The sequence below is a fragment of the Budorcas taxicolor genome, chromosome 3 (genome assembly GCF_023091745.1).
Source record: "Budorcas taxicolor isolate Tak-1 chromosome 3, Takin1.1, whole genome shotgun sequence".
Classification (NCBI taxonomy): Eukaryota; Metazoa; Chordata; class Mammalia; order Artiodactyla; family Bovidae; genus Budorcas; species Budorcas taxicolor.
In genome coordinates this window covers 34985508-35012719 of record NC_068912.1, presented here as the reverse complement: position 1 = coordinate 35012719, position 27212 = coordinate 34985508, and the positions used below count along the sequence as shown (strand labels likewise).

The 27212-nt window shown below is 38.0% G+C and overlaps 1 protein-coding gene across 2 annotated transcripts in view; it reads left to right on the top strand.

The window, feature by feature from the left end:
- Nucleotides 1–2387: 2387 nt before the first annotated feature.
- The window catches only part of STXBP3 (syntaxin binding protein 3), a 47189-nt gene continuing 22364 nt past the window's right edge, over nt 2388–27212 (top strand). Inside the window, exons 1-7 of one of the 2 annotated variants that reach the window (XM_052637401.1) lie at nt 2388–2436; nt 14976–15025; nt 15639–15720; nt 16514–16590; nt 19323–19401; nt 20636–20736; nt 24513–24667. In XM_052637401.1, coding sequence (XP_052493361.1) covers nt 2388–2436; nt 14976–15025; nt 15639–15720; nt 16514–16590; nt 19323–19401; nt 20636–20736; nt 24513–24667 — 593 coding nt within the window. The remainder of the gene's footprint in view (nt 2437–14975; nt 15026–15638; nt 15721–16513; nt 16591–19322; nt 19402–20635; nt 20737–24512; nt 24668–27212) is intronic. The other variant, XM_052637402.1, reaches the window with a different exon arrangement.

The following is a 27212-nucleotide window of genomic DNA, read 5'->3' as shown; positions in this document are numbered from 1 at the left end:
AATTATTAGAGAAGAAGACCTGGATATAGGATGGTGAGTGAGTGATCTGCCTTAACTCAAGAGCTTTTACATTCAGTCTCAATTATTTCAACTGTGTATCTGCTCTATAAATTATGCGGTGCAGATTTTTCATCTCTGATTAGCATTGGTGGACTCTGTCTTCCACTCTGCTATATCCTGTTCAGGGAATTCAAATTTTTCGTTCAATCTGTTTAGGTAAACCAACTAGAGGAGACTAGAGAGACAGCTCAAAGAGGTTATGTGAAACTAGGGGGGCAAGTGAGGTTAGGCAACATAGTATGATGGAAAAGCCAGTGGTTTGGGAGCCATGTTGAGGTCTTATGTAATTTAATGTCTCCCTCTGAATCTCGGTTTTCATATCTGTAAAATTGCTATAAAGATTATCATCTTGTTGGGTTGTTGTGAGGTTTGAGATACTATACTCACTTTCAACATATAAAGGCAATGACACTGAAGTGTTTCAAGTCATGCTACTAATAAGAGGCCAATCCAGGGTTTGTGGACACATGTCTACATGCTCCTAATGCCCACATTTGCTCCACTATACCGCATTGCCACCTTGGAATCTGGCCTTCAGGAGCAACAATCATAGCTATACCCCATGTGACCCAAGTCAGACTTCCAACCCAGAAGGTCCTTTCTGTGTTACCCTTGGCACGTGGTCATTCTTCTCAAGACACTTTCACCCACCTCATTCCTCTGTCTTGGTTTGACCCTTGAGGACAAGGAACTTCATTTTAGAAGTGTGAGTCTGTAACATGTCTTTTTTCTTATGGCTGGGGGCTCAACCCTGCTATACAGAGCAGAATCTGGTTTAAAATTGAAAAGGTAGAGAAATATAATGTATGCATTTGTTTAAAATTTTGAGCAGCTAAGTCTATTAAAAGTAAATTTGAAAGAGGCCAGAGCCCCAGCGCCCAATTAAGTCTAGAATGGAAAGCCATTCATGCCATGGGTTTTTACTTGAACCCATTTTATGGTTGTTTTTATGCTTCATTTTGCTTCTCCTAAAGAGCAAAAATTGCAAGTCATCTCACAGCCTGCCGTATCTGTGTAACTCAAACCTTATTCTCCTTCCCACTGCACCACTCCTGTGCATTCTTGGCAAGTTATTTAGTTTCACTAAGCCTCAGGTTCCTTGACTGTGAGGACTGCTTTGAGGATCAGTGAGATAATTCATTTAGCATTCTGCCTAGCATATACTACATCCACAGTAAATGTTAGCCAGTATTATTACTAGTAGTAACTAACAATTTCCGCTTCCTTATATGACCAACTTGAAATAAGACCATTTGTTCTTTGCAAATCAGTGTGAGAAAGTCTGCTTTTTGCTAGTGTATATGATGTTTATGTTACAGTTGAGGGTCTCAGAAACTAAACTGCTTTAATTCATGATTGATAACTTGTTTGTTGTTGGTCTCAGGGCTTCTGGGATTTTAGTTCCGCGGATGAGTGATTGAACCCACCCACTCATCAGTGAAAGTGCTGGAATCCTAAGCCCTGAACCTCCAGGAAGTTCCCCTATGATTGACTACCTTGATTTCAAGTCTCAAAATAACCATCTCAAGAAACAGATCTCTGCCTCAACTTTCTCTAAGTCTGAGCTCAGATCATCTCCTGTGTGAATCAGCAATAATTCCCCTGTTTTAAATCGAAAGCACTGATCGTCCCTTCCACATGAATTAACGTTAGTTGACTAAGTATTGTTTTATTGGTTCATTTATGTATGTTGTCATCATTATGGCATTCACAATTTCAACCAATGTTTGACTGCCTTCAAGCATGCCAGGAACTGAGCTGTCTAATTAGATTTTTCTTCAGAAGTGGGTCTCTCCTTTCTTTGCCTTGCCTGAAAGTCCTGCAGAGTTCTGGGCACAGTGGGCTGCACCTATTACGTCCTTGAAAAGTGAATAAACTTTTTGGAGGCTAAATTTTCTATTCGGTAGCTGACTGACTGAAGTCTATTATAAATCGCTTCTCAAAGTGAAGAATTCTTTTGTAAACCGAAGAACCCCTCTCTTTTTCATGAATCGTATGCGTGAATTCGCGTTTCTGAGGTGGTGTTAGCTCACAATCCGTTGGTACGGTTTCACTTTCTGACATCCCAGGACATCGAAATTTGTCTGAGAGCCTCCCGCTAGGGGGCGCGCAATTGCCTACGGAGAATTCACCCACACTGCGCAGCCTCAGTCCGGGGTTGGGCGGGAATCCCATGAGAAGCTCGTGACGTCGCTTGTGGGCGTGACCCGTGGGTGTGGGCGGGGCTGTCCCCGCAGCGGAGGGCGGGGTCCTCCGGAACGCCCTCTCACAGCTGAAGTAGGTTGCGAGTGGGAGGCGGCGGCTGCTCCTCCACAGCGTTTGGGAAGATGGCGCCGCCGGTGACGGAAAGGGGGCTGAAGAGCGTCGTGTGGCAGAGTGAGTGTGGTGGGGCAGAGGCTGAGAAAGGGAAGGCCAGCATGCCGTGGCTCCAGGCCCTGCTTTCCTGCCCTAGACCAGCAGTATCTTGGAGAGCCGCGGTGGGCACTTGTTGCTTTGGCTCCCAGGTCCCTATTAGAATTTCTTCCTGCTTTCCTTCCCGGCCCTCGTTCTGGCGGCGCCAGAGATGGGCGGGGAGCGGGAGGACGAGGCCTGAATGCCGGCGTCCGGCACCCTCTGGGCTCTGCTCAGCTGGGCCCTGGCAGCGAAGTCCCGTCCTGGATGAGCGGCCCCCCAGCCCAGTTTTTCCGCGCGGGGCCCCTGCGCGGATCTCGGCCGCGCCCCCGCCTGGGTCCCACCAGTAGGCGATGTCTCTCCACCCGAGACAATCTGAGCACTGTGTTCCTTTATCCCGTCCCCCCGCGTCTCCCCACACTTGAGTTTCCGAAGACTGCGTATTTTGCTCATTCGTCTTAGCATCCGGGAGAGTTTTACACCTGTACTTTACGATGCCTGTCCTTTTAAAAAAAACAGACCCTTCTTTCTTTCTAGAAGAACCCACTTTCTCAAGAGTTCTTGAGAAGGGACCGCGGGAATGAGTGTATCTCGGGGTAAAGTTGCACCTTAACCTCTTTCTTTACACTCTTGGAGCCACTCCTTTTTTCATCTAGGGCTTCACCACTTACTGGTGACTGATACTCTGCCATTCTGCCTTGTCGTCCACAACTTTCGTAAATATCACTCCGAACCTGTGTCTGCGACCTTGGAGAGAGAAGGAAACCGCCAGACAGGAAGAACCATCATTGTTTGGCCTTGCTGGGTTCAAAGTAATTATGGCCCGCTAGTGGAAAGGGGTATAACATCTCATTAGTATTTCTGGTTCTGGCTTGTTGAGCAAGGAACAGAAATAATGACTGAGTTAATAAAATTCTGGGGATTACAGAGTTTCTTGTGTAAAATTAAAACTCCAAATCGGTAGCTGTCATATTCCTTAACATATCAGGTACTAGAAACAAGTGTATAAATAGAAAGGGGGGAAAAGTTATAACAGATTTTTTTAAATTGGATAATTATAAGGTTTGGAGAAGGAAATGGCAACCCACTTCTGTATTCTTGCCTGGAGAATTCCATGGACAGTCCATGGGGTCCCAGAGATTCAGATACAACTGAGCTACTTACAATTATAAGGTTACCATTTTGTTTTTCAAAATTTATATAGGTCACTTTTAAGATTTGGTAATGTTTTAAAATCAAATCGTATTTAAATATATATATATGAAAATAGGTAATGAATTGTGTTGTATAATTTCTAAGATGGTCTTTAACATCAGCATTTATCAGGAAAAAAAAGGTTAATGTTAGTAACATTAGTGTTGATAGCATGGAAACCAGGCAAGAGGGAGTGTTTACAGATACAAAATTTCCATCTTGTGCTGTTAACTTGAGGTAGCACCACGATATAAACATGGAGTGTAAGATAAAGAAGAGGGCATGATGAACGGAAGAAAAGTGTTATAAGGATTCAAAAAAATAGTTTTTGGAATTGTAGTATAAACAGGAAAGTGAATTTGCTCAGTTGTGTCTGACTCTTTGCGACCCCATAGACTGTAGCCTACCAGGCTCCTTTGTCCAAGGGATTTTCCGGGCAATAGTACTGGAGTGGATTGCCATTTCCTTTTCCAGGGGATCTTCCCAACCTAGGGCTTGAACCCGGGTCTCCCGCATTGTAGACAGACGCCTTACCTTCTGAGCCACCAGGGAAGTCCTGTGTAAACAGGAACATAACTGAAAGGATAATATTCACTCATCATTTAGTGAGTAGAGAAAGGGAAATGGGAGCCTCTGAATTCAAGAAGATGGAGTCTGAAAGAAAAGAGGAAGAAATCTCTTCAGAGGTAGAAGAATCATATTTGACTGGGAAAAGGTTTTGCTAGGTTTAGGGTGGTATCGGAGAAGGCAGTGGCACCCCACTCCAGTACTCTTGCCTGGAAAACCCCATGGATGGAGGAGCCTGGTAGGCTGCAGTCCATGGGGTGGCTAAAAGTCAGGCATGACTGAGCAGCTTCACTTTCACTTTTCACTTTCATGCATCGGAGAAGGAAATGGCAACCCACTCCAGTGTTCTTGCCTGGAGAATCCCAGGGATGGGGGAGCCTGGTGGGCTGCCGTCTGTGGGGTCGCACAGAGTTGGACACGACTGAAGCAACTTAGCAGTAGCAGTAGCAGGGTAGTACAGTTTGATGAGGGTAGAAAGATAAGTAACTTTCAATTTACCTGCAAAGTAGGAAGAAGGGAATTAATATTTTTTCAGCATTACTCTGTGCCAGGCACTATTCTTTACAAACATTAAAACAATAAGAATTATTATCTCTTTAACAGATGTTAAAGCTAATATACCTATTATCATAGCAGCATTATTCTAAATAGGCAAAAAGTCAGAACAGCCCAAATGCCCATCAACTGGTGAATGGATTAATAACATGTGGTATGTCCATATAATGGAATATTATTGGGCAGTAAGAAGAAGGAAGTACTGATACATGCTACAGTATTGATGATCCTTGGAAAAACTATGCCAAATGAAAAGCCAGGCATAAAGAACCATATGACTCCAATCATATTAAATGTCCAGAATAGGCAAATATATAGAGATTAGTAGAAAGTAGATTTGTGGTTGCTTATGTCTAGGGAGGCTGGGGAGATGTGGGAACTATGGCTTAGGAACTGGGTTTCTTTTTGAAGTAATGAGATGTTCTAAAATTGATTACACTAATAAGCATACAACTCTGAATATACTGAAAGCCATTTAATTGTATACTTTGCATGAGTTATATGATACGTAAATCATAATAAAGCCATTTTTAAGAAAACCTTATACAACTGTTAAGTATAGACTTAGTATTCCAACCCAGATCTTTTTGGCTGCAGAGTTTCTGTGTGACCTGTCTATGACTTTCTATAATGTTTAAACCACAGTTCAGAGCCTTATTTTTTGCCCCGTCTGTTTTAGTAGCCTATCTGAGCCTCCAAGCCTTGTTCTTTTTCACTCCAGTTCATCTGACCAGACTGGTTTTCCTGTAATAGTATTGAGCTATGATCATGCTGATCTCCTGCTTAAAAAGACCTGCAGAGAGATACCCTACACTTGTGCCTAAAGATCTTTTCAGACACTTAGTCTGCATTTGAAGATTTATAACGTGCTCCAGCCTACTTTGTTACCAACTTTTCCTAATATAATATTGATGTTTGGCTAGTCCATCCTGTTGACTCTTCTCAACATCTTCTGCCTCCACATCTTGATGCCAGTTCTTCTGTCTCGAATACTCCTCTTGCTCCTATTCTTCAACTATCCAAGTTTTAGCCAGCCTTCAAGTCGCAGCACAAATGGGGCAATTACCTCCATAGCAGCTTCTCATTTTAATCCCGTGTCTCATATTTCTGTAACATGTGTGGTTTATCCTTTGCAAATGGTGCCTGATGTGACTCTCTTAATAAGCTTCTTGAAGGTAGGTCCACTATTGTGTCTTATAGAGATTTAAATTCCAAATAGTCCCTGGCAGAATGTAATGGGTAATAATGCTTGTTAAAAGTAAAATGTTGGGTGGGGATGGGGTGGGAAGGGGGTACCTTCCTAGTGTCCAGTGGTTAAGAATCAGCCATATAATGCCAGGGATGGCAGTTCAATCCCGGAACTAAGATCCCGCATGCTGGGGAGCAACTAAGCCCATGTGCCACAACTGAGACCCAATGAAGCTGAATAAATAAATATTTTTAAAAAGTAAACAGGAAAAAAGTGAACAGATCAGTTCTGTAATGCCCCCCAATTTATTCAGTAAATATTGAATTCCTATGGGAATACAGCAATAGAAAGGAGATAAGTTCCCAGTCTTCCTGAAATCTTCTATTCAAGTGGTGAATAATAGAAAAGAAGTGTGTAAACAAAGAATAAACGTGGTTATTTCAGTCCTTAATATCTATATATAGAAAGAGGCTGCTCTGGATAGGTAGGTCAGGAAAGGATTCTCTGTTCAGTTCAGACACTCAGTCGTGTCCAGCTCTTTGCAACCCTGTGGACTGCAGCACACCAGGCTTCCCTGTCCATCACCAACTCTGGAGCTTGCTCAAACTTATGTCCATCAAGTCAGTGATGCCATCCAACCATCTCATCCTCTGTGGTCTCCTTCTCCTCCTGCCTTCAGTCTTTCCCAGCATCAGGGTCTTTTCTAACAAGTCAGTTCTTCACATCAGGTGGCCAAAGTATTGGAGCTTCAGCTTCAGCATCAGTCCTTCCAATGAATATTCAGGACTGATTTCCTTTAGGATAGACTGGTTGGATCTCCTTGCAGTCCAAGGGATTCTCAAGAGTCTTCTCCAACACCACAGTACAAAAGCATCAATTCTTCGGCGCTCAGCCTTCTTTGTAGTCCAACTCTCACATCCATACATGACTACTGGAAAAACCATAGCTTTGACTAGATGGACCTTTGTCAGCAAAGTAATGTCTCTGGCTTTTTAATATGCGGTCTTGGTTGGCCACAGCTTTTCTTCCAAGGAGCAAGCGTCTTAATTTCATGGTTGCAGTCACCGTCCACAGTGATTTTAGAGCCCCTAAAAATAAAGTCAGTCACTGTTTCCATTGTTTCCCCATCTATTTGCCATGAAGTGATGGGACCAGATGCCATGATCTTAGTTTTTTAAATGTTGAGTTTTATTTTTTATTTTTTTGAATGTTGAGTTTTAAGCCAGCTTTTTCACTCTCTTCTTTCACCTTTATCAAGAGGCTTTTTAGTTCCTCTTCACTTTTGGCCATAAGGGTGGTGTCATCTGTGTCTCTGAGGTTATTGATATTTCTCCCTGTAATCTTGATTCCAGCTTGTGCTTCATCCAGACTGGCATTTTATGTGATATACTCTGCATAGAAGTTCAGTAAGCAAGGTGACAATATAGAGCCTTGACGTATTCCTTTCTCAATTTGGAACCAGTCCGTTGTTCCATATCTGCTTTTAACGGTTGCCTCTTTATCTGCATACAGATTTCTAAGGAGGCAGATCAGGTGGTCTGGTATTCCCATCTGTTTAAGAATTTTCCACAATTTGTTGTGATCCACACAGTCAAAGGCTTTAGCGTAGTCAATGAAGCAGAAGTAGATGTTTTTCTGAAACTCTCTTGCTTTTTCTTATGATCTGGTGGATGTTGGTAATTTGATAGCTGGTTCCTCTGCCTTTTCTAAATCCAGCTTGAACATCTGGTGGAAGTTCTCAGTTTGCGTACAGTTGAAGCCTAGTTTGGAGAATTTTGAGTGTTACTTTCCTAGCATGTGAGGTGAGTATAGTTGTGTGGTAGTTTGAACATTCCTTGGCATTTTTTTCTTTGGGATTGGAATGAAAACTGACCTTTTCCAGTTCCATGGCCACTGCTGAGTTTTCCAAATTTGCTGGCATATTGAGTGCAGCACTTTCACAGCATCATCTTTTAGGATTTGAAATAGGCCAACTGGAATTCCATTACCTCCACCAGCTTTGTTCATAGTGATGCTTCCTAAGGCCTGCTTGCTTCACATTCCAGGATTTCTGGCTCTAGGTGAGTGATCACACCATCATGATTATCTGGGTCACTAAGCTCTTTTTTGTATAGTTTTTCTGTGTATTCTTGCCTTCTTTTCTTAATATCTTCTGCTTCTGTTAGGTCCATACCATTTCTGTCCTTTATTGTACCCGTCTTTGCATGAAATGTTCCCTTGGTATCTCTAATTTTCTTGAAGAGATCTCTAGTCTTTCCCATTCTGTTGTTTTCCTCTATTTCTTTGAATTGGTCACTTAGGAAGGCTTTCTAATTTCTTCTTGCTATTCTTTGGAACTCTGCATTCAGATGGATATATCTTTCCTTTTCTCCTTTGCCTTTCACTTCTCTTTTTTTCAGGTTTTTTGCAAAGCCTCCTCAGACAACTGTTCTGCCTTTTTGCATCTCTTTTTCTTGGGTATGGTTTTGATCACCTCCTGTACAGTGTTGCAAACCTCTGTCCATAGTTCTTCCAGTGCTCTATCAGATCTGATCCCTTGAATCTATTTGTCACTTCCACCGTATAATTGTAAGGGATTTAATATAGTTCATACCTGAATGGTCTAGAGGGCTTCCCTTGTGGCTCAGCTGGTAAAGAATCTGCCTGCAATGCAGTTCTGGGTTCAATCCTTGGGTTGGGAAGATCCTCTGGAGAAGGGAAAGGCTACCCACTCCAGTATTCTGGCCTGGAGAATTCCATGGAGGAGTCCATGGGGTGGCAAAGAGTCAGACACAACTCAGCGACTGTCACTTTCACTTTCATTTTTGATGGTCTAGTGGTTTACCCTACTTTCTTCAATTTAAGTCTGAATTTTTAAGTCCTGAAATTTGCAGGAGTTCATGATCTGAGCTACAGTCAGCTCCCAGTCTTGTTTTTGCTGACTGTATAGAGCTTCTCCATCTTCGGCCGCAAAGAATATAGTCAGTCTGATTTAGATATTAACCATCTGGTGATATCTGTGTGTAGAGTTGTCTGTTGCTGTTGTTGGAAGAGGGTGTTATGACCATTACATTCTCTTGGCAAAAGTCTCTTAGCCTTTGCCCTATTTCTCTGAGTAGGTAACATTTGAGCTGAGACCTAAAACATGAGAAAGAATCAGCCTTTAGGGACTACATTAAAACCCCTTTTAAAAATTTAATGTTTCGAGTGCAAAGGGCTGCATTTATTTACAAAATTAATTCCTTTACATAATATCAGTAAAAATTTTTAGTGCTTGGTATTGCTCATTTGCCATTTTTTGCTGTAGGGGAGTGGTAGCAAAGCTATCACTGATAAAAGATTTTAAATAAAAATTTGATGTAGTTTATTTGAAAAACACAGCAGAACAATAGTAACTAAATACAATAACTAAGTAAAGCAAGTTGAAGCCACTTACAGTATTTTATTTTTCCTTATTCAGTACAGCCTATTATAAACAATAGTCTAATGTCTATAATTTACCTTGTATATTTTAGAGGAAATGTTGGAGAAAGTGAAATTCAAAAAATTACAGATCAAAGTAATTTGTTTACAAATTAAAATTGACACCTTAAAAGCTTTTTGCTTTTCATATTTTTCTTCTAGTCCTTATATACCTTCAGATATTTTTTATTATTGGTCATTTTGTTGCTTCCTTTTTTAAATGCTTAACATTGATATAACTTTTTCTTCATCCTTTGTAATCTTTGTAATTAGTATTTTTAATCATTCTTAAATACCTTGATGTGGCAAAAAATTTTGATAATAGAAAAGATTGTAATATAAAATTAATCTTCATCCCTACCCAGAGCCCAGACTCCTTTCCCAGAGGCAACCAGTCAGGTTTGTTTTATAAATTCCTTGAGAACTTATTTTCCCCAAATGTAGGGCTTCCCAGCTGGTGCTCATGGTAGAGAATTTGCCTGCCAGTGCAGGAGATGCAAGAGACTTGGGTTCAGTCCCTGGATCAGGAAGAATCCCCTGGAGAAAGAAATGGCAATCACCCAGTATTCTTGCCTGGGAAATCTCATGGACAGAGGAGTCTGGTGGGCTACAGTCTATGGTGTCACAAAGTCGGACACAGTTGAGCATGCATGCACACACGTACATACACACACACACACACACAGGCATATAGAAAATATTTTTTTGTTTTTCTGTTTTAATCTGTTATCTTTATGACTTTTTTCATTCTGGTTACTTCTTTATCTTGTAACACAATTTTTTCCTTTTTGGATATTTGCAGAATCATGTATTCATTTAAACCAATTTTTATTGAGTAACCTGTGCCACCCACTGTTCTAGGTATATATTCCTTTTGTTGTTCAGTCAGTAAGTCGTGTCTGACTCTTTGAGACTCCATGGACTGCAGCACAGGCTTCCCTGTCGTTCCTTCCCTGTCTCCTGGCATTTGCTCAGATTCATGTCCACTGAGTCCATTCATGTCCATTCATGCTATCCCACCATCTCATCCTGTGCCATCCTCTTCTCCTTTTTCATTGAGTCTTTCCCAGCATCAGGGTCTTTTCTAGCCTTTGCATCAGGTGGCCAAAGTATTGGAGCTTTAGCTTCAGCATCAGTCCTTCCTATGAGTATTCAGGGTTGATTTCCGTTAGGATTGATTGGTTTGATCTCCTTGCAGTCCAGGGGACTCTCAAGCATCTTCTCCAGCACCACAGTTCAAAAGCATCAATTCTTCAATGCTCAGCCTTCTTTGTAGTCCACCTCTCACATTCCTGCATGACTAATGGAAAAGCCCTAGTTTTGACTATATGGACCTTTGTTGGCAAAGTGACATCTCTGTTTTTAAATACACTGTCTAGTTTTGTCATAGCTTTCCTTCCAAGGCGTAAGCATCTTTTAATTTCATGGCTGCAGTCACTGTCCTCAGTAATTTTGAAACCCAAGAAAATAAAACCTGTCACTGTTCGCACATTTCCCCCTTCTGTATTCATATTCCTTGACCTCCTGGAATTTACAGTTCAGTGGGAGGAGACAGGTATACACATACTAAGTACTATATTAGCAGCATGAAGAAGTTTCACAGAAAAAGAGAAGGAAAAAAATTTTTTCCTCTCTGGAACTGCATTAGGGAAGACTCTAAATAGAAGGTAACATTGAAAGGTAGTAGGTTTTTGCCAGACAGGAAAATCTGAACTAGGACCCAAAGGCATCAAAGTATGTGATTGTTTATGGAAGAGGGAATAATTTCTTTTCTTTGAGTACAGAATATTTATTGCAAGGAATAGGGGGGAAAAGGCTATAAAAGGTAGGTTGGAGCTAAATTGTTTTAAAATGCTCTAGCAATGGGAAGCCATTAAAGATGAAAAGTTTGTTTTCCTCCTCCAACAGCAGCTGTCAGCATTTTGGGGACTTACTAGAAAAATGCTGAAAGGAAGTCATTTTTTGTTCCCAAAGTTTTCACTAAGTATAATGGTGGTGTAAAGTGTACTGTTGTTAAATGTATAGCTGGTTAAATTTTTATTCATGTAACTACCACCTCTATGAAGTGTTAACCCCAGAACCCTTCTGAATACACATTTGGCATTGCTGATGCCATACACTACTTCGTTAGTTCTCCTTTCATTTTTTCCATCAGTATTTTCACACCCTCTTTTGTGTTAAAATTTAAAATATATTTCACTTCATATGTAGAAGAAACAGAAAGAGAAAAGTTAGGGTAATTGGTATTAGTAGGTCATTAATTGGGTAGCATTTGGACTGGTGGAAGATTAATTTAGAGATTGGGTGAAGGCCAGTTGATGGAGGATGTTGAATAGTAGAATCTAGATTTTATTCTGAGGTAACAGAATTTGAGAGAATTTTGAAGTGGGTATTGAAGTGACAGGGCTGTGCTTCAGGAAGAGGACTCTTGACTGCAGTGTGGACAACGTACTGGGGAAGGTAAAGGGGTTAGAGGTAGGGAGCAGGAAATCCAGATAGGAGATTATTGTAGTAATTCTGTGAGAGAGAGTAAGAATCAGGGCATTGGTAGTGATGGTGAAAGTGAAAGTGAAGTCCCTCAGTCGTGTCCAACTCTTTGTGATCCCATGGACTGTAGCCCACCAGGCTCCTCAGTCCATGGGATTTTCCAGGCAAGAGTACTGGAGTGGGTTGCCATTTCCTTCTCCAAGGGATCTTCCCAACCCAGGGATCGAACCCAGGTCTCCCACATTGCAGGCAGACGCTTTACCGTCTGAGATGGTGGCAATCACCAAGAAGAACAATTGATACTGCCTAGTGATTAGAAGCGGAGAAGGCAATAAACTCAGATATGCCGATGACACCACCCTTATGGCAGAAAGTGAAGAGGAACTAAAGAGCTTCTTGATAAAGGTGAAAGAGGAGAGTGAAAAAGCTGGCTTAAAACTCAGCATTCAGAAAGTGAAGATCATGGCATCTGGTCCCATCACTTCATGGCAAATAGATGGGGAAACAATGGAAACAGTGACTGACTATTTTCTTGGGCTCCAAAATCACTGCAGACAGTGACTGCAGCCATGAAATTAAAGGACAGTTGCTCCTTGAAAGAAAAGCTATGACCAACCTAGACAGTATATTAAAAAGCAGAGACATTACTTTGCTGACAAAAGTCCATCTAGTCAAAGCTGTGGTTAATCCAGTAGCCATGTATGGATGTCAGAGTTGGACTATAAAGAAAGCTGAGCACCGAAAAATTGATGCTTTTGTACTGTGGTGTTGGAGAAGACTCTTGAGAGTCCCTTGGACTGCAAGGAGGTCAAACCAGTCCATCCTAAAGGAGATCAGTCCTGAATATTTACTGGAAGGACTGATGCCAAAGCTGAAACTCCAATACTTTGGCCCCCTGATGTGAAGAACTGATTCTTTGGAAACGACCGTGATGCTGGAAAAGATTGAAGGCAGGAGGAGAAGGGAACGACAGAGGATGAGATGGTTGGATGCCATCACTGACTCAATGGACATGAATTTGAGCAAGCTCCAGGAGTTGGTGATGGACAGGGAAGCCTGGCGTGCTGTAGTCCATGGAGTCACAGAGTCCGGCACAACTGAGTGACTGAACTGAATGCTGTAACACATTTTTTTAAATTGTAATGAAGTAAATCAGGAAGAATCTTACTTACCTGGTTTCATTTGTCAGATGTAATTTAGTAATGAGCTGGTTAGGGATTTTCCTGCAGGTTTTTTGTTTTCATCTTGTTTACTTAGGATTTAAGTAGAGTTGGGAAACCAAGTCAAATAATACTTTCAGAAATTTTTTCCAGATGTGTTTAAATTAAATATTGTTGTTTACTTGCCAAGTTGTGTCTGACTCTTTGCAACCTCATGGACTGCAGCACTCCAGGCTCCTTTGTCCTCTGCTGACTCCCACAGTTTGCTCAAATTCTTGTCCGTTGTATCAGTGATACTGTCTAACCATCACTTCCTCTGCTGCCCCCTTCTCATTTTGCCTTCAGTCTTTCTCTGCATCAGGCTCTTTTCCAGTGAGTTTGCTTTCCACATCAGGTGGCCAAAATATTGGAGCTTCAACAGCAGTACTTACAATGAATATTCATAGTTGATTTCCTTTATGACTAACTGGTTTGATCTCCTTGCAGTCCAAGGGACTCTCAAGATTCTTCTTTAGCACCACAGTTCAGAAGCATCAGTTCTTTGGCACTCAGCCTTCTTTATGGTCCAACTCTCACATCCAATACTGGAAAAACCATAGCTTTGACTGTATGGACCTTTGTTGGCAAAGTGATATCTTTGCTTTGTAATACGCTTTCTCAGTTTATCGTAGCTTTCCTTCCAAGGAGTGTCTTTTCATTTCATGGCTGTGGTCACTGTCCACAATGATTTTGGAGCCCAAGAAAAGAAAATATGTCCTTGCTTCCATTTTCCCCTTTCTGTTTGCCATGAAGTGATGGGACTGGATGCCCTGATCTTAGTTTTTTGAATGTTGAGTTTTAAGTCGGCTATTTCATTCTCCTATTTGACCCTCATCAAGACGCTCTTTAGTTCCTCTTCACTCTCTGCCATTGGAGTGGTATCATCTCTATATCTGAGGTTGTTAATACTTCTCCCAGCAATCTTAGTTCCATCTTGTGATTCATCCAGCCTGGCATTTCGCATGATGTACTCTGCATATAAGTTAAATAAGCAGGATCATAGTATACAGTTTTGTCCTGCGCCTTTCCCAGTTTTCAACCAGTTGTTCTGTGTCCGATTGTAACTGTTGCTTCTTGACTCACATACAGATTTCTCAGGAGGCAAGTCAGGTGGTCTGGTAGTCCCATCTCTAAGAATTTTTCCATTTGTCATGATCCACACAAAGGTTTTATCGTAGTGGATGAAACAGAATTGAATGTTTTCCTGGAACTCCTTTTCTCCATGATTCAGTAAACATAGACAATTTGATCTCTTGTTCCTCTGCCTCTTTGAAACCCAGCTTGAACATCTGGAAGTTCTCGGTTCACGTATTGCCTTCATGAATCACAGCCTTGTCTTGGTGAAGGGGCTTGGATAACTCAGTGAAGCTATGAGCCATGCTGTGCAAAGCCACCTGAGATGGGCAGGTCGTGGTGAGAGTTCTGACAAAACATGCTCTGCTGGAGGAAGAAATGGCAACACACTCTAGTATTCTTGCCAGGAAAATCCCATGGACAGAAGAACCTTGTGGGCTATAGTCCATGGGGTCTCAAAGAATCAGACACAACTGAGTGCCTGAGCCCTCATACACCAGAAAGAATGAAGTGGCTAGGCCAAAGTGGAAACAACACTCAACTGTGGATGTGTCTGGGGGTGAAACTAAAGTCCGATGCTGTAAAGGACAATAATTACATTAGCCTTTTTAATAATATTTTTAGTCTCAAAAAGTTAAAATATATTACGGTTTAAATGTACCGTATAGGTTAAGTACTAAAGAGAACTGATTTTTACTTGTGTATATGAAAAGCTGAGCAATTATGAAGCTGAGCAATTCCAAGTGATATTTCCCAGCCATCTTGAGTAGTTCTAACAATTTATTAAGATTCCTAAGTAGTTCTCTTTTTCTTTGCAGAGATAAAAGCAACAGTGTTTGATGACTGCAAGAAAGAAGGCGAATGGAAGGTAGAATTTACATATTCACATAGAATTTGCATAACACTAGAAACCTTTATTGAGGGCTTGTACATATTTTTTACTTATTATACTTGTATAAAAGTACAGAGTTAGAAGCATAGTGTTTGCCTTCAAATCTCAGCTTTACCTCCTATTAGTTGTGGCTTCTTGAGCAAATTACTTGATGTCTCCATGCCTCTGTTTCTTTATCTGTAAAACAGAGATGGTAGTACCTCATAGAGTAGTTATAAATCTTAAATGAATTAATTCATGTAAAGTGCTTAGAACAGTGCCTAGAACAATTACTCCACCACAAGCAGCATTTTATGATTTTAAGAAAATTTGATGTTCAACATAAGATATATTTGAAGTGAACAAAGTCTGCTTCAAAGTGAAAATATTGCTTATGTATAATATTATATGATCATATATTGAGGAAATAAATTTCTGAGTCATGAAAGTTAAATGAGTTGAGATAATTTTGCTTGCTCTCCTGATATTTTAATTTTATGTTATAAAAAAGGTTATGAATTTGAGTATATTTAATGCACTAAATTCTGTCTTTTGTGAATTCTTGGCAGTCAAATGCTTATACTGTTGCTTAATTTATATTCATTTTAAGATATTGCTTCTAGATGAATTTACCACTAAGCTTTTGGCATCATGTTGCAAAATGACAGATCTTCTAGCAGAGGGTATAACTGGTAAGTGTTTCAAATACTCACCATGAAAAACTTTTTTTTTTTATTATGATAGGGAGAGTTTAAAGTATTAATAAATTTTAGTTAGTAATTGTGTTTCTCAGGGGATTATGTCTTACTTTTTTAGTAACTCTAGCTATAATAATTATTTTGGACACTCTTTTCTTTGTGAATCTTCAGAATAACCTCTGTAAGTCAAGATTTTTCCCCTCCGCTGAGACATATAATTAAGCACCCCTAACCAAGACTAAGTCAATTGCCTTGTTGAGTTTGTTCTTCAAATTTTTTATTGTTATATATATTTGTTATAGTTTTGTATGTTGATGCAGGAAGTTTACTTCAGTATTTTGGCTGATGTTTGTGGTTTTCATGTTTTGTTTTTAAGTGGATAGTAAGATTAATGTCATAAAATCAACTTTTGTGCATATTTCCAAGTGTGTAATACTGACTTTTTAAGCTTCTCTTTATTACCTAGAAGTGAGGCAATTGCAAATTTAAATCAGCTGTAGTGTAGGGTTATGAAAAATAACACTGCCACAGTTGCTGTCTTCCACCAGGCAGGAATGTGTTAATGAGATTTTAATTTTTCTTACATTTTGGGTAAAGTATCAGTATCTTCTAATATTCATAATCATATTATCATCCAAAACTCTTCATTGTTTAACTCATTTATTTAAATTTGCTCTTCATAATAGACTTTTAAAGACAGATACTAAATATCATAATTTGTAATGTGAAAACAGACTCCAAGTCAAATGTAATTCTTTTGTTTATATTTTGGACTTTTTTTTGTTAGTTGTGGAGAATATTTATAAAAATCGAGAACCTGTCAGACAAATGAAAGCTCTTTATTTTATCTCTCCAACATCAAAGGTGAGTGTTTTGAATCTAAACAGTATGTTCTTCAAAACTTTCACCATAGATGTGATTTTCTCTTAGAAAATTTAAAGTAATAAAATGTCCTTTATTAGACAGGTAGTGTTATAAACTAGTTTGTGTAAGAAAATCTTTCTGAGTTAGAAGATTGTTTTATTTGCTTTCTTCTCAATGGGAATAAATGTGAAAGAATTCCTTTCTCCCCCTATATGAAAGCAGAATTTATTTGTATAAAACAACAGAGTTTCAAAAAAATAAGTTTCTTTCAATAATTTGGTACTCATGTAGTTTCTAGTCAACCATGATTTTAGGAGAATGGAAGTGTATGTGAAAGAAATAGTCTTGGATTAATCTTTCATTAATGTTAGTCATTTCCCTATGGCATACACATATGTATGTGTATACACACATATATGCATGTGTGCATATTTTTTATGGGAAAGGAATTTTTAAAATTTATAATCTAACCATGATTTAATTCGTACTTAAAGTCAAGCTTTTAGAGTTATATAAAGTATCAGATTCATTTATTCTGTATAGTATCTGAGAGTGCATTTTCCAACACATCCTTTGGCTTATTCTTAGAATAAAAATGTTAATTTTACAATTCCAATTTCATTTCTTCTAACTCTGGCAGACAGTAGGGAAAAACCGAGATATTTACAATGTAGTCTCTACATGTTGGCTGCTGGTAGATTTTAATGACATTTTGTATCTTATCTGTAATATAATGTTATAAGAAAATTTATGCTCAGAAAAAAATGAAAGTTAAAAGCAGCATTTTCACATACTAAATTTGCAGAGGGATTAAAAAAGTGTGTATATATTTAGACATCTATTTATTTGTCTTATCTATGTATCTTATCTAGCTCTCAGTATGCATTATCAATGGATAATGGAGCAGAAACTACTATATACTGCTAGTGGGAGTATAGATTAATACAGCCATTTTGGAAAATAATTCGCCGTATCAGAACCTTAAAAGGTTCTGAATCGTAAAATTTATTGTTAAAAAAATCCAGAGAAATTCTTAGTATTAACACATAATGGTAGGAAAGACCATGTGACCATTGAAAATGAGATTTCTAGAAAATTTTAATGATCTATGTAAGTCTTCATTTTAAATGTAAGTGACAGAAAGTAGGATACAAAATTAAGTATTCAGGAAAGGATCAAAGAATTCAGAGAAAATGATATCTAAGTGTGACTCCTTTATCTCCCACAACCAACTCCAGTTTCTCTTCCTGTCCCAAATCAATTATCTTTTGGGTCCTATAGACCTATGGGTGCATGTGAGGCCTTGGACTCTTTGGCCACTTGTAGAGAAACTTGGTGTGAGATTTCCTTCCTCAGGGGCTGGGCAAGCATCTGGAGACTAGCTACAGAGAGTTCTCAGGCAAGGGTCATGAAATGACAGATTTTAGGAGGAGTTGGTTATGAGAGATCTGTGAACGTGAAGTTGCTCAGTCATGTCCGACTCTTTGCGACCCCATGGACTGTAGCCCACCAGGCTCCTCAGCACATGGGATTCTCCAGGCAAGAATCCTGGAGTGGGTTGCCATTTCCTCCTCCAGGGGATCTTCCCAACCCAGGGATAGAACCCAGGTCTCCTGCATTGCAGGCAGACGCTTTAACCTCTGACCCACCAGGGAAGCTAGGGAAAGGTCAGATGGGTGGTTTGTTTTCTTTTATACTTATAGCCCTCAGGAGGAGAAACCTGTTTACCTTCTTCTTATGGTACTGCCTCTCTTTAGGTTACTCCAACAACTAAACCTAAGTGTTAGCTGAGCTGACATAGAAGCAACCACACGTCTAAGTGGGTCAAGTGACCAGAGAGAAGGTTTAGTAAGAATGAGAAAAGGATACATATAGCGAAATACAGGAGCTTGGAAGGAACGGTGATAATCTGAACAGAAAATAGTACACTAAAGAGTCTGGTGTAACATGTAAAAACTTTCTGAAGCTCTGAAGTATATTTTCTTAGTTAAGTAGTTGACTGTAGAGGAGGATAATCACTGGAAATTTTAATAGATAGTCTGGAAGATAAACACAAAGTATCTCAAAGCAAAAAAAAAAATCATGGAAATCATGGTGGGAAAGATAAGAGACTTGCAGGATACATTAATGAGCTCTAACAGAAATATACTGGTTGTAGGAGTTGCAGGGAGACAGAAAGGAACAGATGGATGAGAAGATTAAATTGTTTTTGCTTTCAGACTGTTGTAGCTTGAAAACTACCAGCAGAGAGGCAGATACTGTTAGAGTATATTACCCACTTTCCCTCCTCCTTGTAGTCTGCTAACCTTTTAGTCTTTCATTCGAATCCCTCTTGGCAATTTTAGCGCTTAGCTCACTGGCAGTCTCTTAAGCACTTCTCCAGTAATAGTCTCAATGGTTTCATTATCTGTGTAGGTAATACTACCCAGTACATTCATTTTCTTCCAGTAGTCTTGTCTTCTATGTTGCTTCAGCTTCTTAGTCACTTGACCATTCTTAGGTCTCCTCATCACCAAAAGAGCACTCTCTGTTCATATATCTTACGTTACTACTTATTACACTTCTCACTGTAAGTGGCCAGATAACATAGCATCTTAAAAAATCAGTTTGTAAGTTACAGTTTTGACATTTAAGGTTTAACTTTATCATCAAAATAATCTTAGTTATTTCAAAAGTAGCACATTTAAATTAGTATTTGATAAAATGTATATTAACATCCAACCTTTTTTCAGTCTGTAGACTGTTTTTTACGTGATTTTGGAGGTAAATCAGAGCACAAATATAAAGCAGCATATATCTACTTCACTGACTGTAAGTAGCTTTGTAAAAGTTATTGCTTCATTATTTCAAATCCTACTAATTATGAAATATTTCTTATGCTAATTTTAATAATAGTGACTTTCTATATATTGTTCGTTCTAGTTAGGTTAGAAAGAATCTAAAAATGTAAGGTTATTTCTATCCTAATTCATGATAAGGTGATAGAAAATTAAATCATTCCAAACTAGTTTCAAAAGATGGTCATTTTTGCTGGTGTACAAGGGAGAGGGGTTTGACGGAGACAGCTATCCCTCAAATTCTGTTCCAATAACAGGGAGAATTCTTCTTTAAATCAAAGTTACAACTGGGGATTTGACTGTATAATAAACTATATTATAAGACCCTTTGGGAGATGCAGTGAAGAAACTGTCATCTGTGTGCTAACAGTAAGGGAGAAAATCTACCACATTTCTTTTTCTATGCTGTAGATTCAAATAAAAAGCAGCTTTCTAGCTTATTTTTCCTGTAAATTATTATTTATCTCATACCTAGCAGCAGTTTGCATTTTACAAAATGCCATATCATAAGTATTTGCCATTTAAGTAACCTTGTTACACAGAAATCATGTTTATGGAGTTGATAAACTTTAATGTGTGAAGCCTCTTTTAATCTAAGGAATCTTGAAAGTAAAGAACATTGTGTTAAAAGATAGTAGAAGCCAAAGGTTAATACTCCAACCTAGATTTAGTGAAACTATAAGCAGTTAGGTAAAAGGCAGGAGCAAGGGGAAGACGGCTCTAGGGTGCAGAATTTACTAGTTTGGAGGCTTAGAATTTCCTCACATTGAAGAAGGCCCTATAATGCAAGGAAAGATGAAAAATTTGTATGGTGCGGCTACACTTAGTGGCAGATATAGAAAAGTGTAAATTCCTAAGAAGCTCTGAAAGTCCTTCAAAAGTTTATTAAGTCCTTAGTTTGGATTTGATTTTTCTTCCTGACAGTTTTAGCTTGCTGTGTTAACAGCTCTATAACGAAACACATCTTGGTTATGGTGGATATGAATGGGGAAAATGGAATTTCTGTTACAGTGCTCATTACTGGAATTTTACCTGCTGTATAAAGTGAAAAGCAGTATTTACATATTATCTCTGTCCTCACAGTAAATTACTTTGTGAAAATCAGTAATTATATATAAAAATAAATATTCTTGGATGTTGGAATGACTTATTCAAAAGAATGAAAATTTAAATGCGGTTATATACTTTGATGTTTTTCCTCCTCTCAGTCTGCCCTGACAGTCTCTTTAACAAAATTAAGGCTTCTTGCTCCAAGTCAGTAAGAAGATGTAAAGAAATAAATATTTCCTTCATTCCACTTGAATCTCAGGTACTTTCTACTTTTATTTTTTAAATGTTTTATTAAAAAAATTTTTTTTGAGCATTGAAAGGCTTATTACAAGGGTCAAGCAAAGAGAATGGGCAGCTTGTGCTTAGAGTAAAACTCCTTTTATTTTGGATTATTACAAACTAAAATTAAAAAGAGTTTTACTCTTAAGCACAAGCTGCCCATTCTCCTTGCTTGACCGTTGTAATAACGATTTTAAAATGCAGTTTTATGAACTTATTTGCTAAAAAGACTTACCCTATCGATATTTTATGTGTTGTGTATTTGGTTAATTTTAAACAATCCACAAATAAGCATTTACTCTGATGAAGGGAGGAACATGAGTACTAAATTGGAATATAGCATTAATAGTAAAATTGGACTTAAATTTCACATCTCTAAGTCCTGTGTGTGTGTTACATTATGAAATCAAAAGATTTTAAGCATAATCTTTGTTAAATGACTCCAAAGAAAAATGTTTATATTCTGTAACCATTTGTGATATTAAAACAAAATTCTTTAGTAAACTGTTTACACAACATTATATAAACTATTATTTATTTTGCTTTATAAAATGAAGGATTCTCATAGATTTGGTTTGCCTTTGGAATAGTTAATGAGCCTTCAATTAATAATAATAATTACAAACACATAGTACTTTCTCTGTCAGATGCTTTTCTAAATGCTTTACATAAATGTATTCATGTAATCTTCACAGTAGCCCTATGAGTAGATGGTAATTCTGTCTACATTTTAAAGATGGGGAAATCAAAGTGGTTAAGTAACTTGCCCTAATCACTCAGCTAGTGTATTGTTTAGCTCTGTTCTCTGTGTTTGGATTCTAATATTTTGTAGAATTGGAATAGTTTACTATTTCTTAGAACTATAAGGTTGATATTTTAAGAAATAAAAAGGTCCTGGATAATGAATTTTTCTTTTAAGCTGTTGCTGTTTTTGATGAAGGCCATAATCAAAATCATAAAATCTTTAGATATCTGTTTAACATTAAACTGTTTTCTTAAAGTAACAAAGGTTACTTTAAGATTTTTTCCTTTAATATATTATGTGCTACTGCTACTGCTAAGTCGCTTCAGTCGTGTCCGACTCTGTGTGACCTCAGAGATGGCAGCCCACCAGGCTCCGCCGTCCCTAGGATTCTCCAGTCAAAAATACTGGAGTGGGTTTCCATTTCCTTTTCCAAAGCATGAAAGTGAAAAGTGAAAGTGAAGTCACTCAGTCGTGTCCGACTCCTAGCAACCCCACGGACTGCAGCCTACCAGGCTCCTCCGTCCATGGGGTTTTCCAGGCAACAGTACTGGAGTGGGTTGCCATTGCCTTCTCCAAAGCATGAAAGTGAAAAGTGAAAGTGAAGTTGCTCAGTCATGTCCGACTCCTAGCAACCCCATGGACTGCAGCCTACCAGGCTCCTCCGTCCATGGGATTTTCCAGGCAACAGTACTGGAGTGGGTTGTCATTGCCTTCTCCGAATATATTATGTAAGTTTAGTTTAATACTCTAGAAAGTGAGAATAGCCTCAGTGCAGAGATACAGAAGCAGAAAAGTGCAAGAAAGCAGCAGGATTATGGATTATTAGGGGTGATGGTATGATAAATAAGTCTGTAGGCAGGCTGGGACCAAGTTGTAGGAGGCACCAGGTTCCATCAAGAATGATGGTAGAAAATGGGCAGATACAGAAGAGTACCAAAGTCTTTAAGGAAAAGTAGAAGTTGGGAGATCATTGAAGGGAAATTGGTAGTCAAATATGATAGTCTTCCAAAGAAGAGAAGTTGTACATTAAACATATTTAGAAGTTGCATGGAGAGAAAAGTGGTTGACTTCTCCTAAATCCATGAGTCAAAGGGATTAAAGAAAACGCTTTCCCTTTCAAAGGGTTTAATTAATACTATCACATATAAATTAGGACAATTAGATGAAAAGCATCAATATAAGAAAGTTTGTTTACAGTGGACCTTAGGGAGTACAAAAAATCTGGTATAGTTAGTGGAGAAGGTGCTAGATTGTGTCTAGATAGAAATAGATCTAACCTAGCTATAATTTAGCAAGAAAAGTAAATGGAAGTTGTGAGTGGAGGTAACAGAGAATTCCTGTATTTAAGGAACTGGTTGTGGGTCATGGAGATGAAGAAAGCATTTGGTAATAGTCTAAAGGAACACATTATGTTGGTGATGGAAAGTAGGGGGAGGAGAGGGAAGGAAAGACAAGATGTGAGTGTAGAAAGAAAACCAGCTCCAGAGTTCTACTTGACTCAGTTGGAATATTAGATAATAACTTAGATTAATTTAAGATGTGATAACAAATCTCCAAATCTCAGTGTTTCACAACAACGAAGTTTATTTCTCATTCATGTTATTGTCCACTGTGGTTTGACTGGGTCTTTGCTCTATATCCTCTTCATTCTGGGATGTAAGCTGAAGGAGTGGAGTTAACTCTTTTCTGGGACATAGCAGAAAAAAAAGAGAAATGGTGGAGCCATACAATGGCTTTTAAAGCTTCTGCAGGGAAGTAGGCACATGTCACTTCTGTTTACATTCCAGTGACCATAGATAGCCTGATATCCATGAGTGGGAAGTATACTCCCATAAGGAGAGGCCCTGTCAGGAAGGGCAATAAATATTTTTGAACAGATATTTTCTACTGCAGTGGGATAGAATACTGTGAGAAAGCCACAGTCCAGCTGTAGGGTACTTGTTGGCAGTTATGGCAGCTAAAACTTTGAGCAGGACAGACATAAACAGCACATTAGCTTTAGCTCAGTCTCAGTCCATGTTCAGGCTCCTCCTGTTAGTGATAGGTTATGGCCAGAGAAATGTATTACTTTGTGTGAAAGGAAATGCAGGGAAGTTTATCCATAATTTATTAGTTAACCTATATTATTTATTACATGTCTACTTTTATACTCAATACATTAGACTAAGAGGGATTACTACCATTGTTTAAAAATAAAATTAAAATTAATTGAATGTGAAACTCTCACCTCCAATTAGAGCGCCTGTTCTTTTGTATTCCTCAAATAGCGCAATAGTAAATCTCTAATCCAGTTGTTTAAAAACAAAATTAAAATTAATTGAATGTGAAACTCTCACCTCCAATTAGAGCGCCTGTTCTTTTGTATTCCTCAAATAGCGCAATAGTAAATCTCTAATCCAGTTCTTTGCATGTAGGTAAATGCTTTTGTTAGTTGAAAAATGTCTGTGAGATTTCACTGTATGTATACAAAGACCAGTACTATGTCTGGCACAATGCTGTGTTCTTTGAGGAAGTATTTTTCTACTTTAGGAGAGAAATTTATTTATACTCTTAATATCAAGAGTATAAGCTAAGGAATTGAAGATACATACTAACTTTGGAAAATTTATAGGTTATTCTCTGATGGGTTGAGATTTTAATGTATGTCAGATATATAGACCAATGTTGGCTTTATTTCTTCTTGCCAGGTAATTAGGTTTCTATTGTTCTTTGACTACCTCAGATCCCTTTATTTGCTGCACAGGTAGAGAAAATCCAACAGTACAATCTATATATAAAACAAGAACTGAAGGAGAGAGGTAGATTAAGCAAGAAAGGAGAGTGAGAAAAGGAATGAAATCAAGATGACAGAGAAAATGAGATTTAATTAAGGTAAAGACACAGTTGTTTCAGGAAGCAGCATGGTTACTACAAGTATTTTGTAGAGTCCCAAGGAATAACTGTGCTTTTCTTGATATATATTTTTAATCAAATTTCTAAATTGACAGTGTGACTTTTTTGGCCTAACTTAGGTATATACTCTTGATGTACCAGATGCATTCTATTACTGTTACAGTCCAGACCCAAGTAATGCAAATGGGAAAGATACCATCATGGAAGCAATGGCTGAGCAGATAGTTACAGTATGTGCTACCCTGGATGAAAATCCTGGAGTAAGATATAAAAGGTAAGGCACCCAGTGGTGTCATTATATGTTATGATGTCTATTTGCTCTTTGGTATAGAGGTAATGTCTCTGTGCTTTTGTGTGTTGTTTTACAGATTTTCTTTATAACATTATGCTGTATATATAGGAGATTTAAAGTTTAAGGCTTAAATTTCAGAGTAACTGACAGCCTCTGTTACTGAATTTCAGAGCTTAAATTTTGTATGATTTACATGAATATTTTTCATGAGTTTAAGGAATGCTTTGAAGTATGTCTTTGTTGTCCTTTGGGGAATACTGTCTTACATTTAATGTTTCATTAAATTTCCACCAAATTGAAATAGTCATAGTATCTGGATACTGGTTATAGTGTCTAAATATCCATGGTATCTAATTCCAGTGGCCATTTTAAACAGATTTGGGTTGTTTTTTTTTTTTAAGTTAAAGTTTGACTTTAGTACTATGTACCTTTATTTATTTGCTCCTTATTAAAAGTAAAGTTTACTATAAAGTGCATAAATTATATTTATGTGGCTTGATAAATCATTCCAAAGTGACCACAGACATCTAACTTCACCCAGGTCAAGAGATAGAATACTAACAGCGTCTCAGAGGCGCCCTTTATGAGGCCCCCTTTATGATCCCTTTTGGTCATCACCCACTGTCTCCTCCTCAGAAGTAACTGTTATTCTGACTTCTAACATGTATTTCAGTTTTGCCTGTTACTGAACTTGATATATATATGGGGTCATGATATTTTTTTATATCTGGCTTTGCTCAATATTATATTCTTAGACTTTCATGTTGTTCTATATAGCCAAACAGCTTGGATTTTAATCTCTACCGTTTACTGGCTTTGTGATTCTTCTGCCCTCAATATCTTTGTATATGAAATGGGAAAAATAATAGTAATCACCTCATAAAGTTGTTTTTAGGATTAAATGAGTTACTATCTATAAAGCACTCAGTATACTGCATGGTGTTAATGAAATGGTAGAAGTAAATACACTGTACTACTATTACTACTAATAATAAATAATATAACTTGTTTCTGTTTTAAAGTGTTCTTTAATTTAAACACTGACATTTGTCAAGGTAGTTGGTGTAATTGTTCAATTTCAAATTCATGTAATGCTTTATATTTAAGTTTCATTATCCTTAACCATTTAAAAAGTTTTCTTAATTACTTAGAAGAAATACTGTAAATCTCCTTAATTCAGATGTGACCAGACAGGCTCTTTACTCATGCCTCGAGTGTTAGAACCATTCTTTTTCTTATAGGTGCTTTGCTAATTACACTCTGAACTAAGTGGTTTATCTTTTGTTAGAGTTTAGTCTCTGTTTAAGCTTCTGCTTTTGGTGTTTGGTTCTGTTTAGGGAAATGAATATGTAATATAATCCACTATCCTGTATCCATAAGTTCGGCATCCTCAAATTCAACCAGTTGTGGATTGATAATGTAAAAAAAAAATTCCAGGAAGTCCCCAAAAGCAAAACTTGAATTTGCTACATGCAGACAACTATTTACATAGCATTTACATAGTATTTATGACTGTTTACATAGCATTACATTATATTAGTGTTGTAAGTAATTTAGAGATGATTTTTAAGTATATGGGGTTGTGCATAGGTTATATGCAAATTCTATACCATTTTATACAAGACTTGAGCGTCAATGGATTTAAATATCTGAGTGAGGTCCTGGAACCAATCCCCTGTGATACTGGTGGTGGTTTAGTCACTAAGTCGTGTCCAACTTTTGCAACCCCATGGATGGTAGCCTGGCAGGCTCCTCTGTTCTTGGGATTCTCCAGGCAAGAATACTGGAGTGGGTTGCCATTTCCTTCTCCAGGGGATCTTCCCGACCCAGGGATCAAATCCAGGTCTCCTGCATTGTAGGTGGACTCTTTACCACTGAGCCACCAGGGAAGCCCTCCTGAGGGATAACTGTAGCCAGTTTATAGTTTAATAAGCTTACCAGTTATTGTGGTAGTTAATAATAATCCAGGCTTTTAAAATCCTATCCTATTCTTTTGTAAAGTATTCTTTTATGTCTTAAGAACTTTTCAAGTGTAATTCTAACATGAAATTATTTCCTTTTGAAAATATTTTAAGGCATAATGTATAATAAATTATCCTGTATAGTTGTTGCTTTACTTACTTTTGAAGTATAAAACCTAAAGGATCTTTAACACTTTGAAGCCTTTACAAAGAGTTCCTCCATTTTTGAGGTTGGTGTGCTAATTGAAGAGTCTTTTTCAACATTTTCTTCATAGATTCAGAAGTTACACTAATGTCACTGGTCTTAAAGTTAAAATTTAGAATATGGTTTTATCATTTTAGAAGATAGTGATATATGATTTTATACAAACAACTATATTGGAAAGTTGACTGAATATTAGCATATAGGGAAGTCTCATAGAAATGGGATAGATAATTGGTCAAGTAATTTGAAGAGTAATATGGTAGGAAAGTTGAAAACGTATATACTATATGACCCACAATTCTACTTTTAGAAATAATATACCTAGAGAAACATTTACATGGAGATTTATGTATAAAGATAT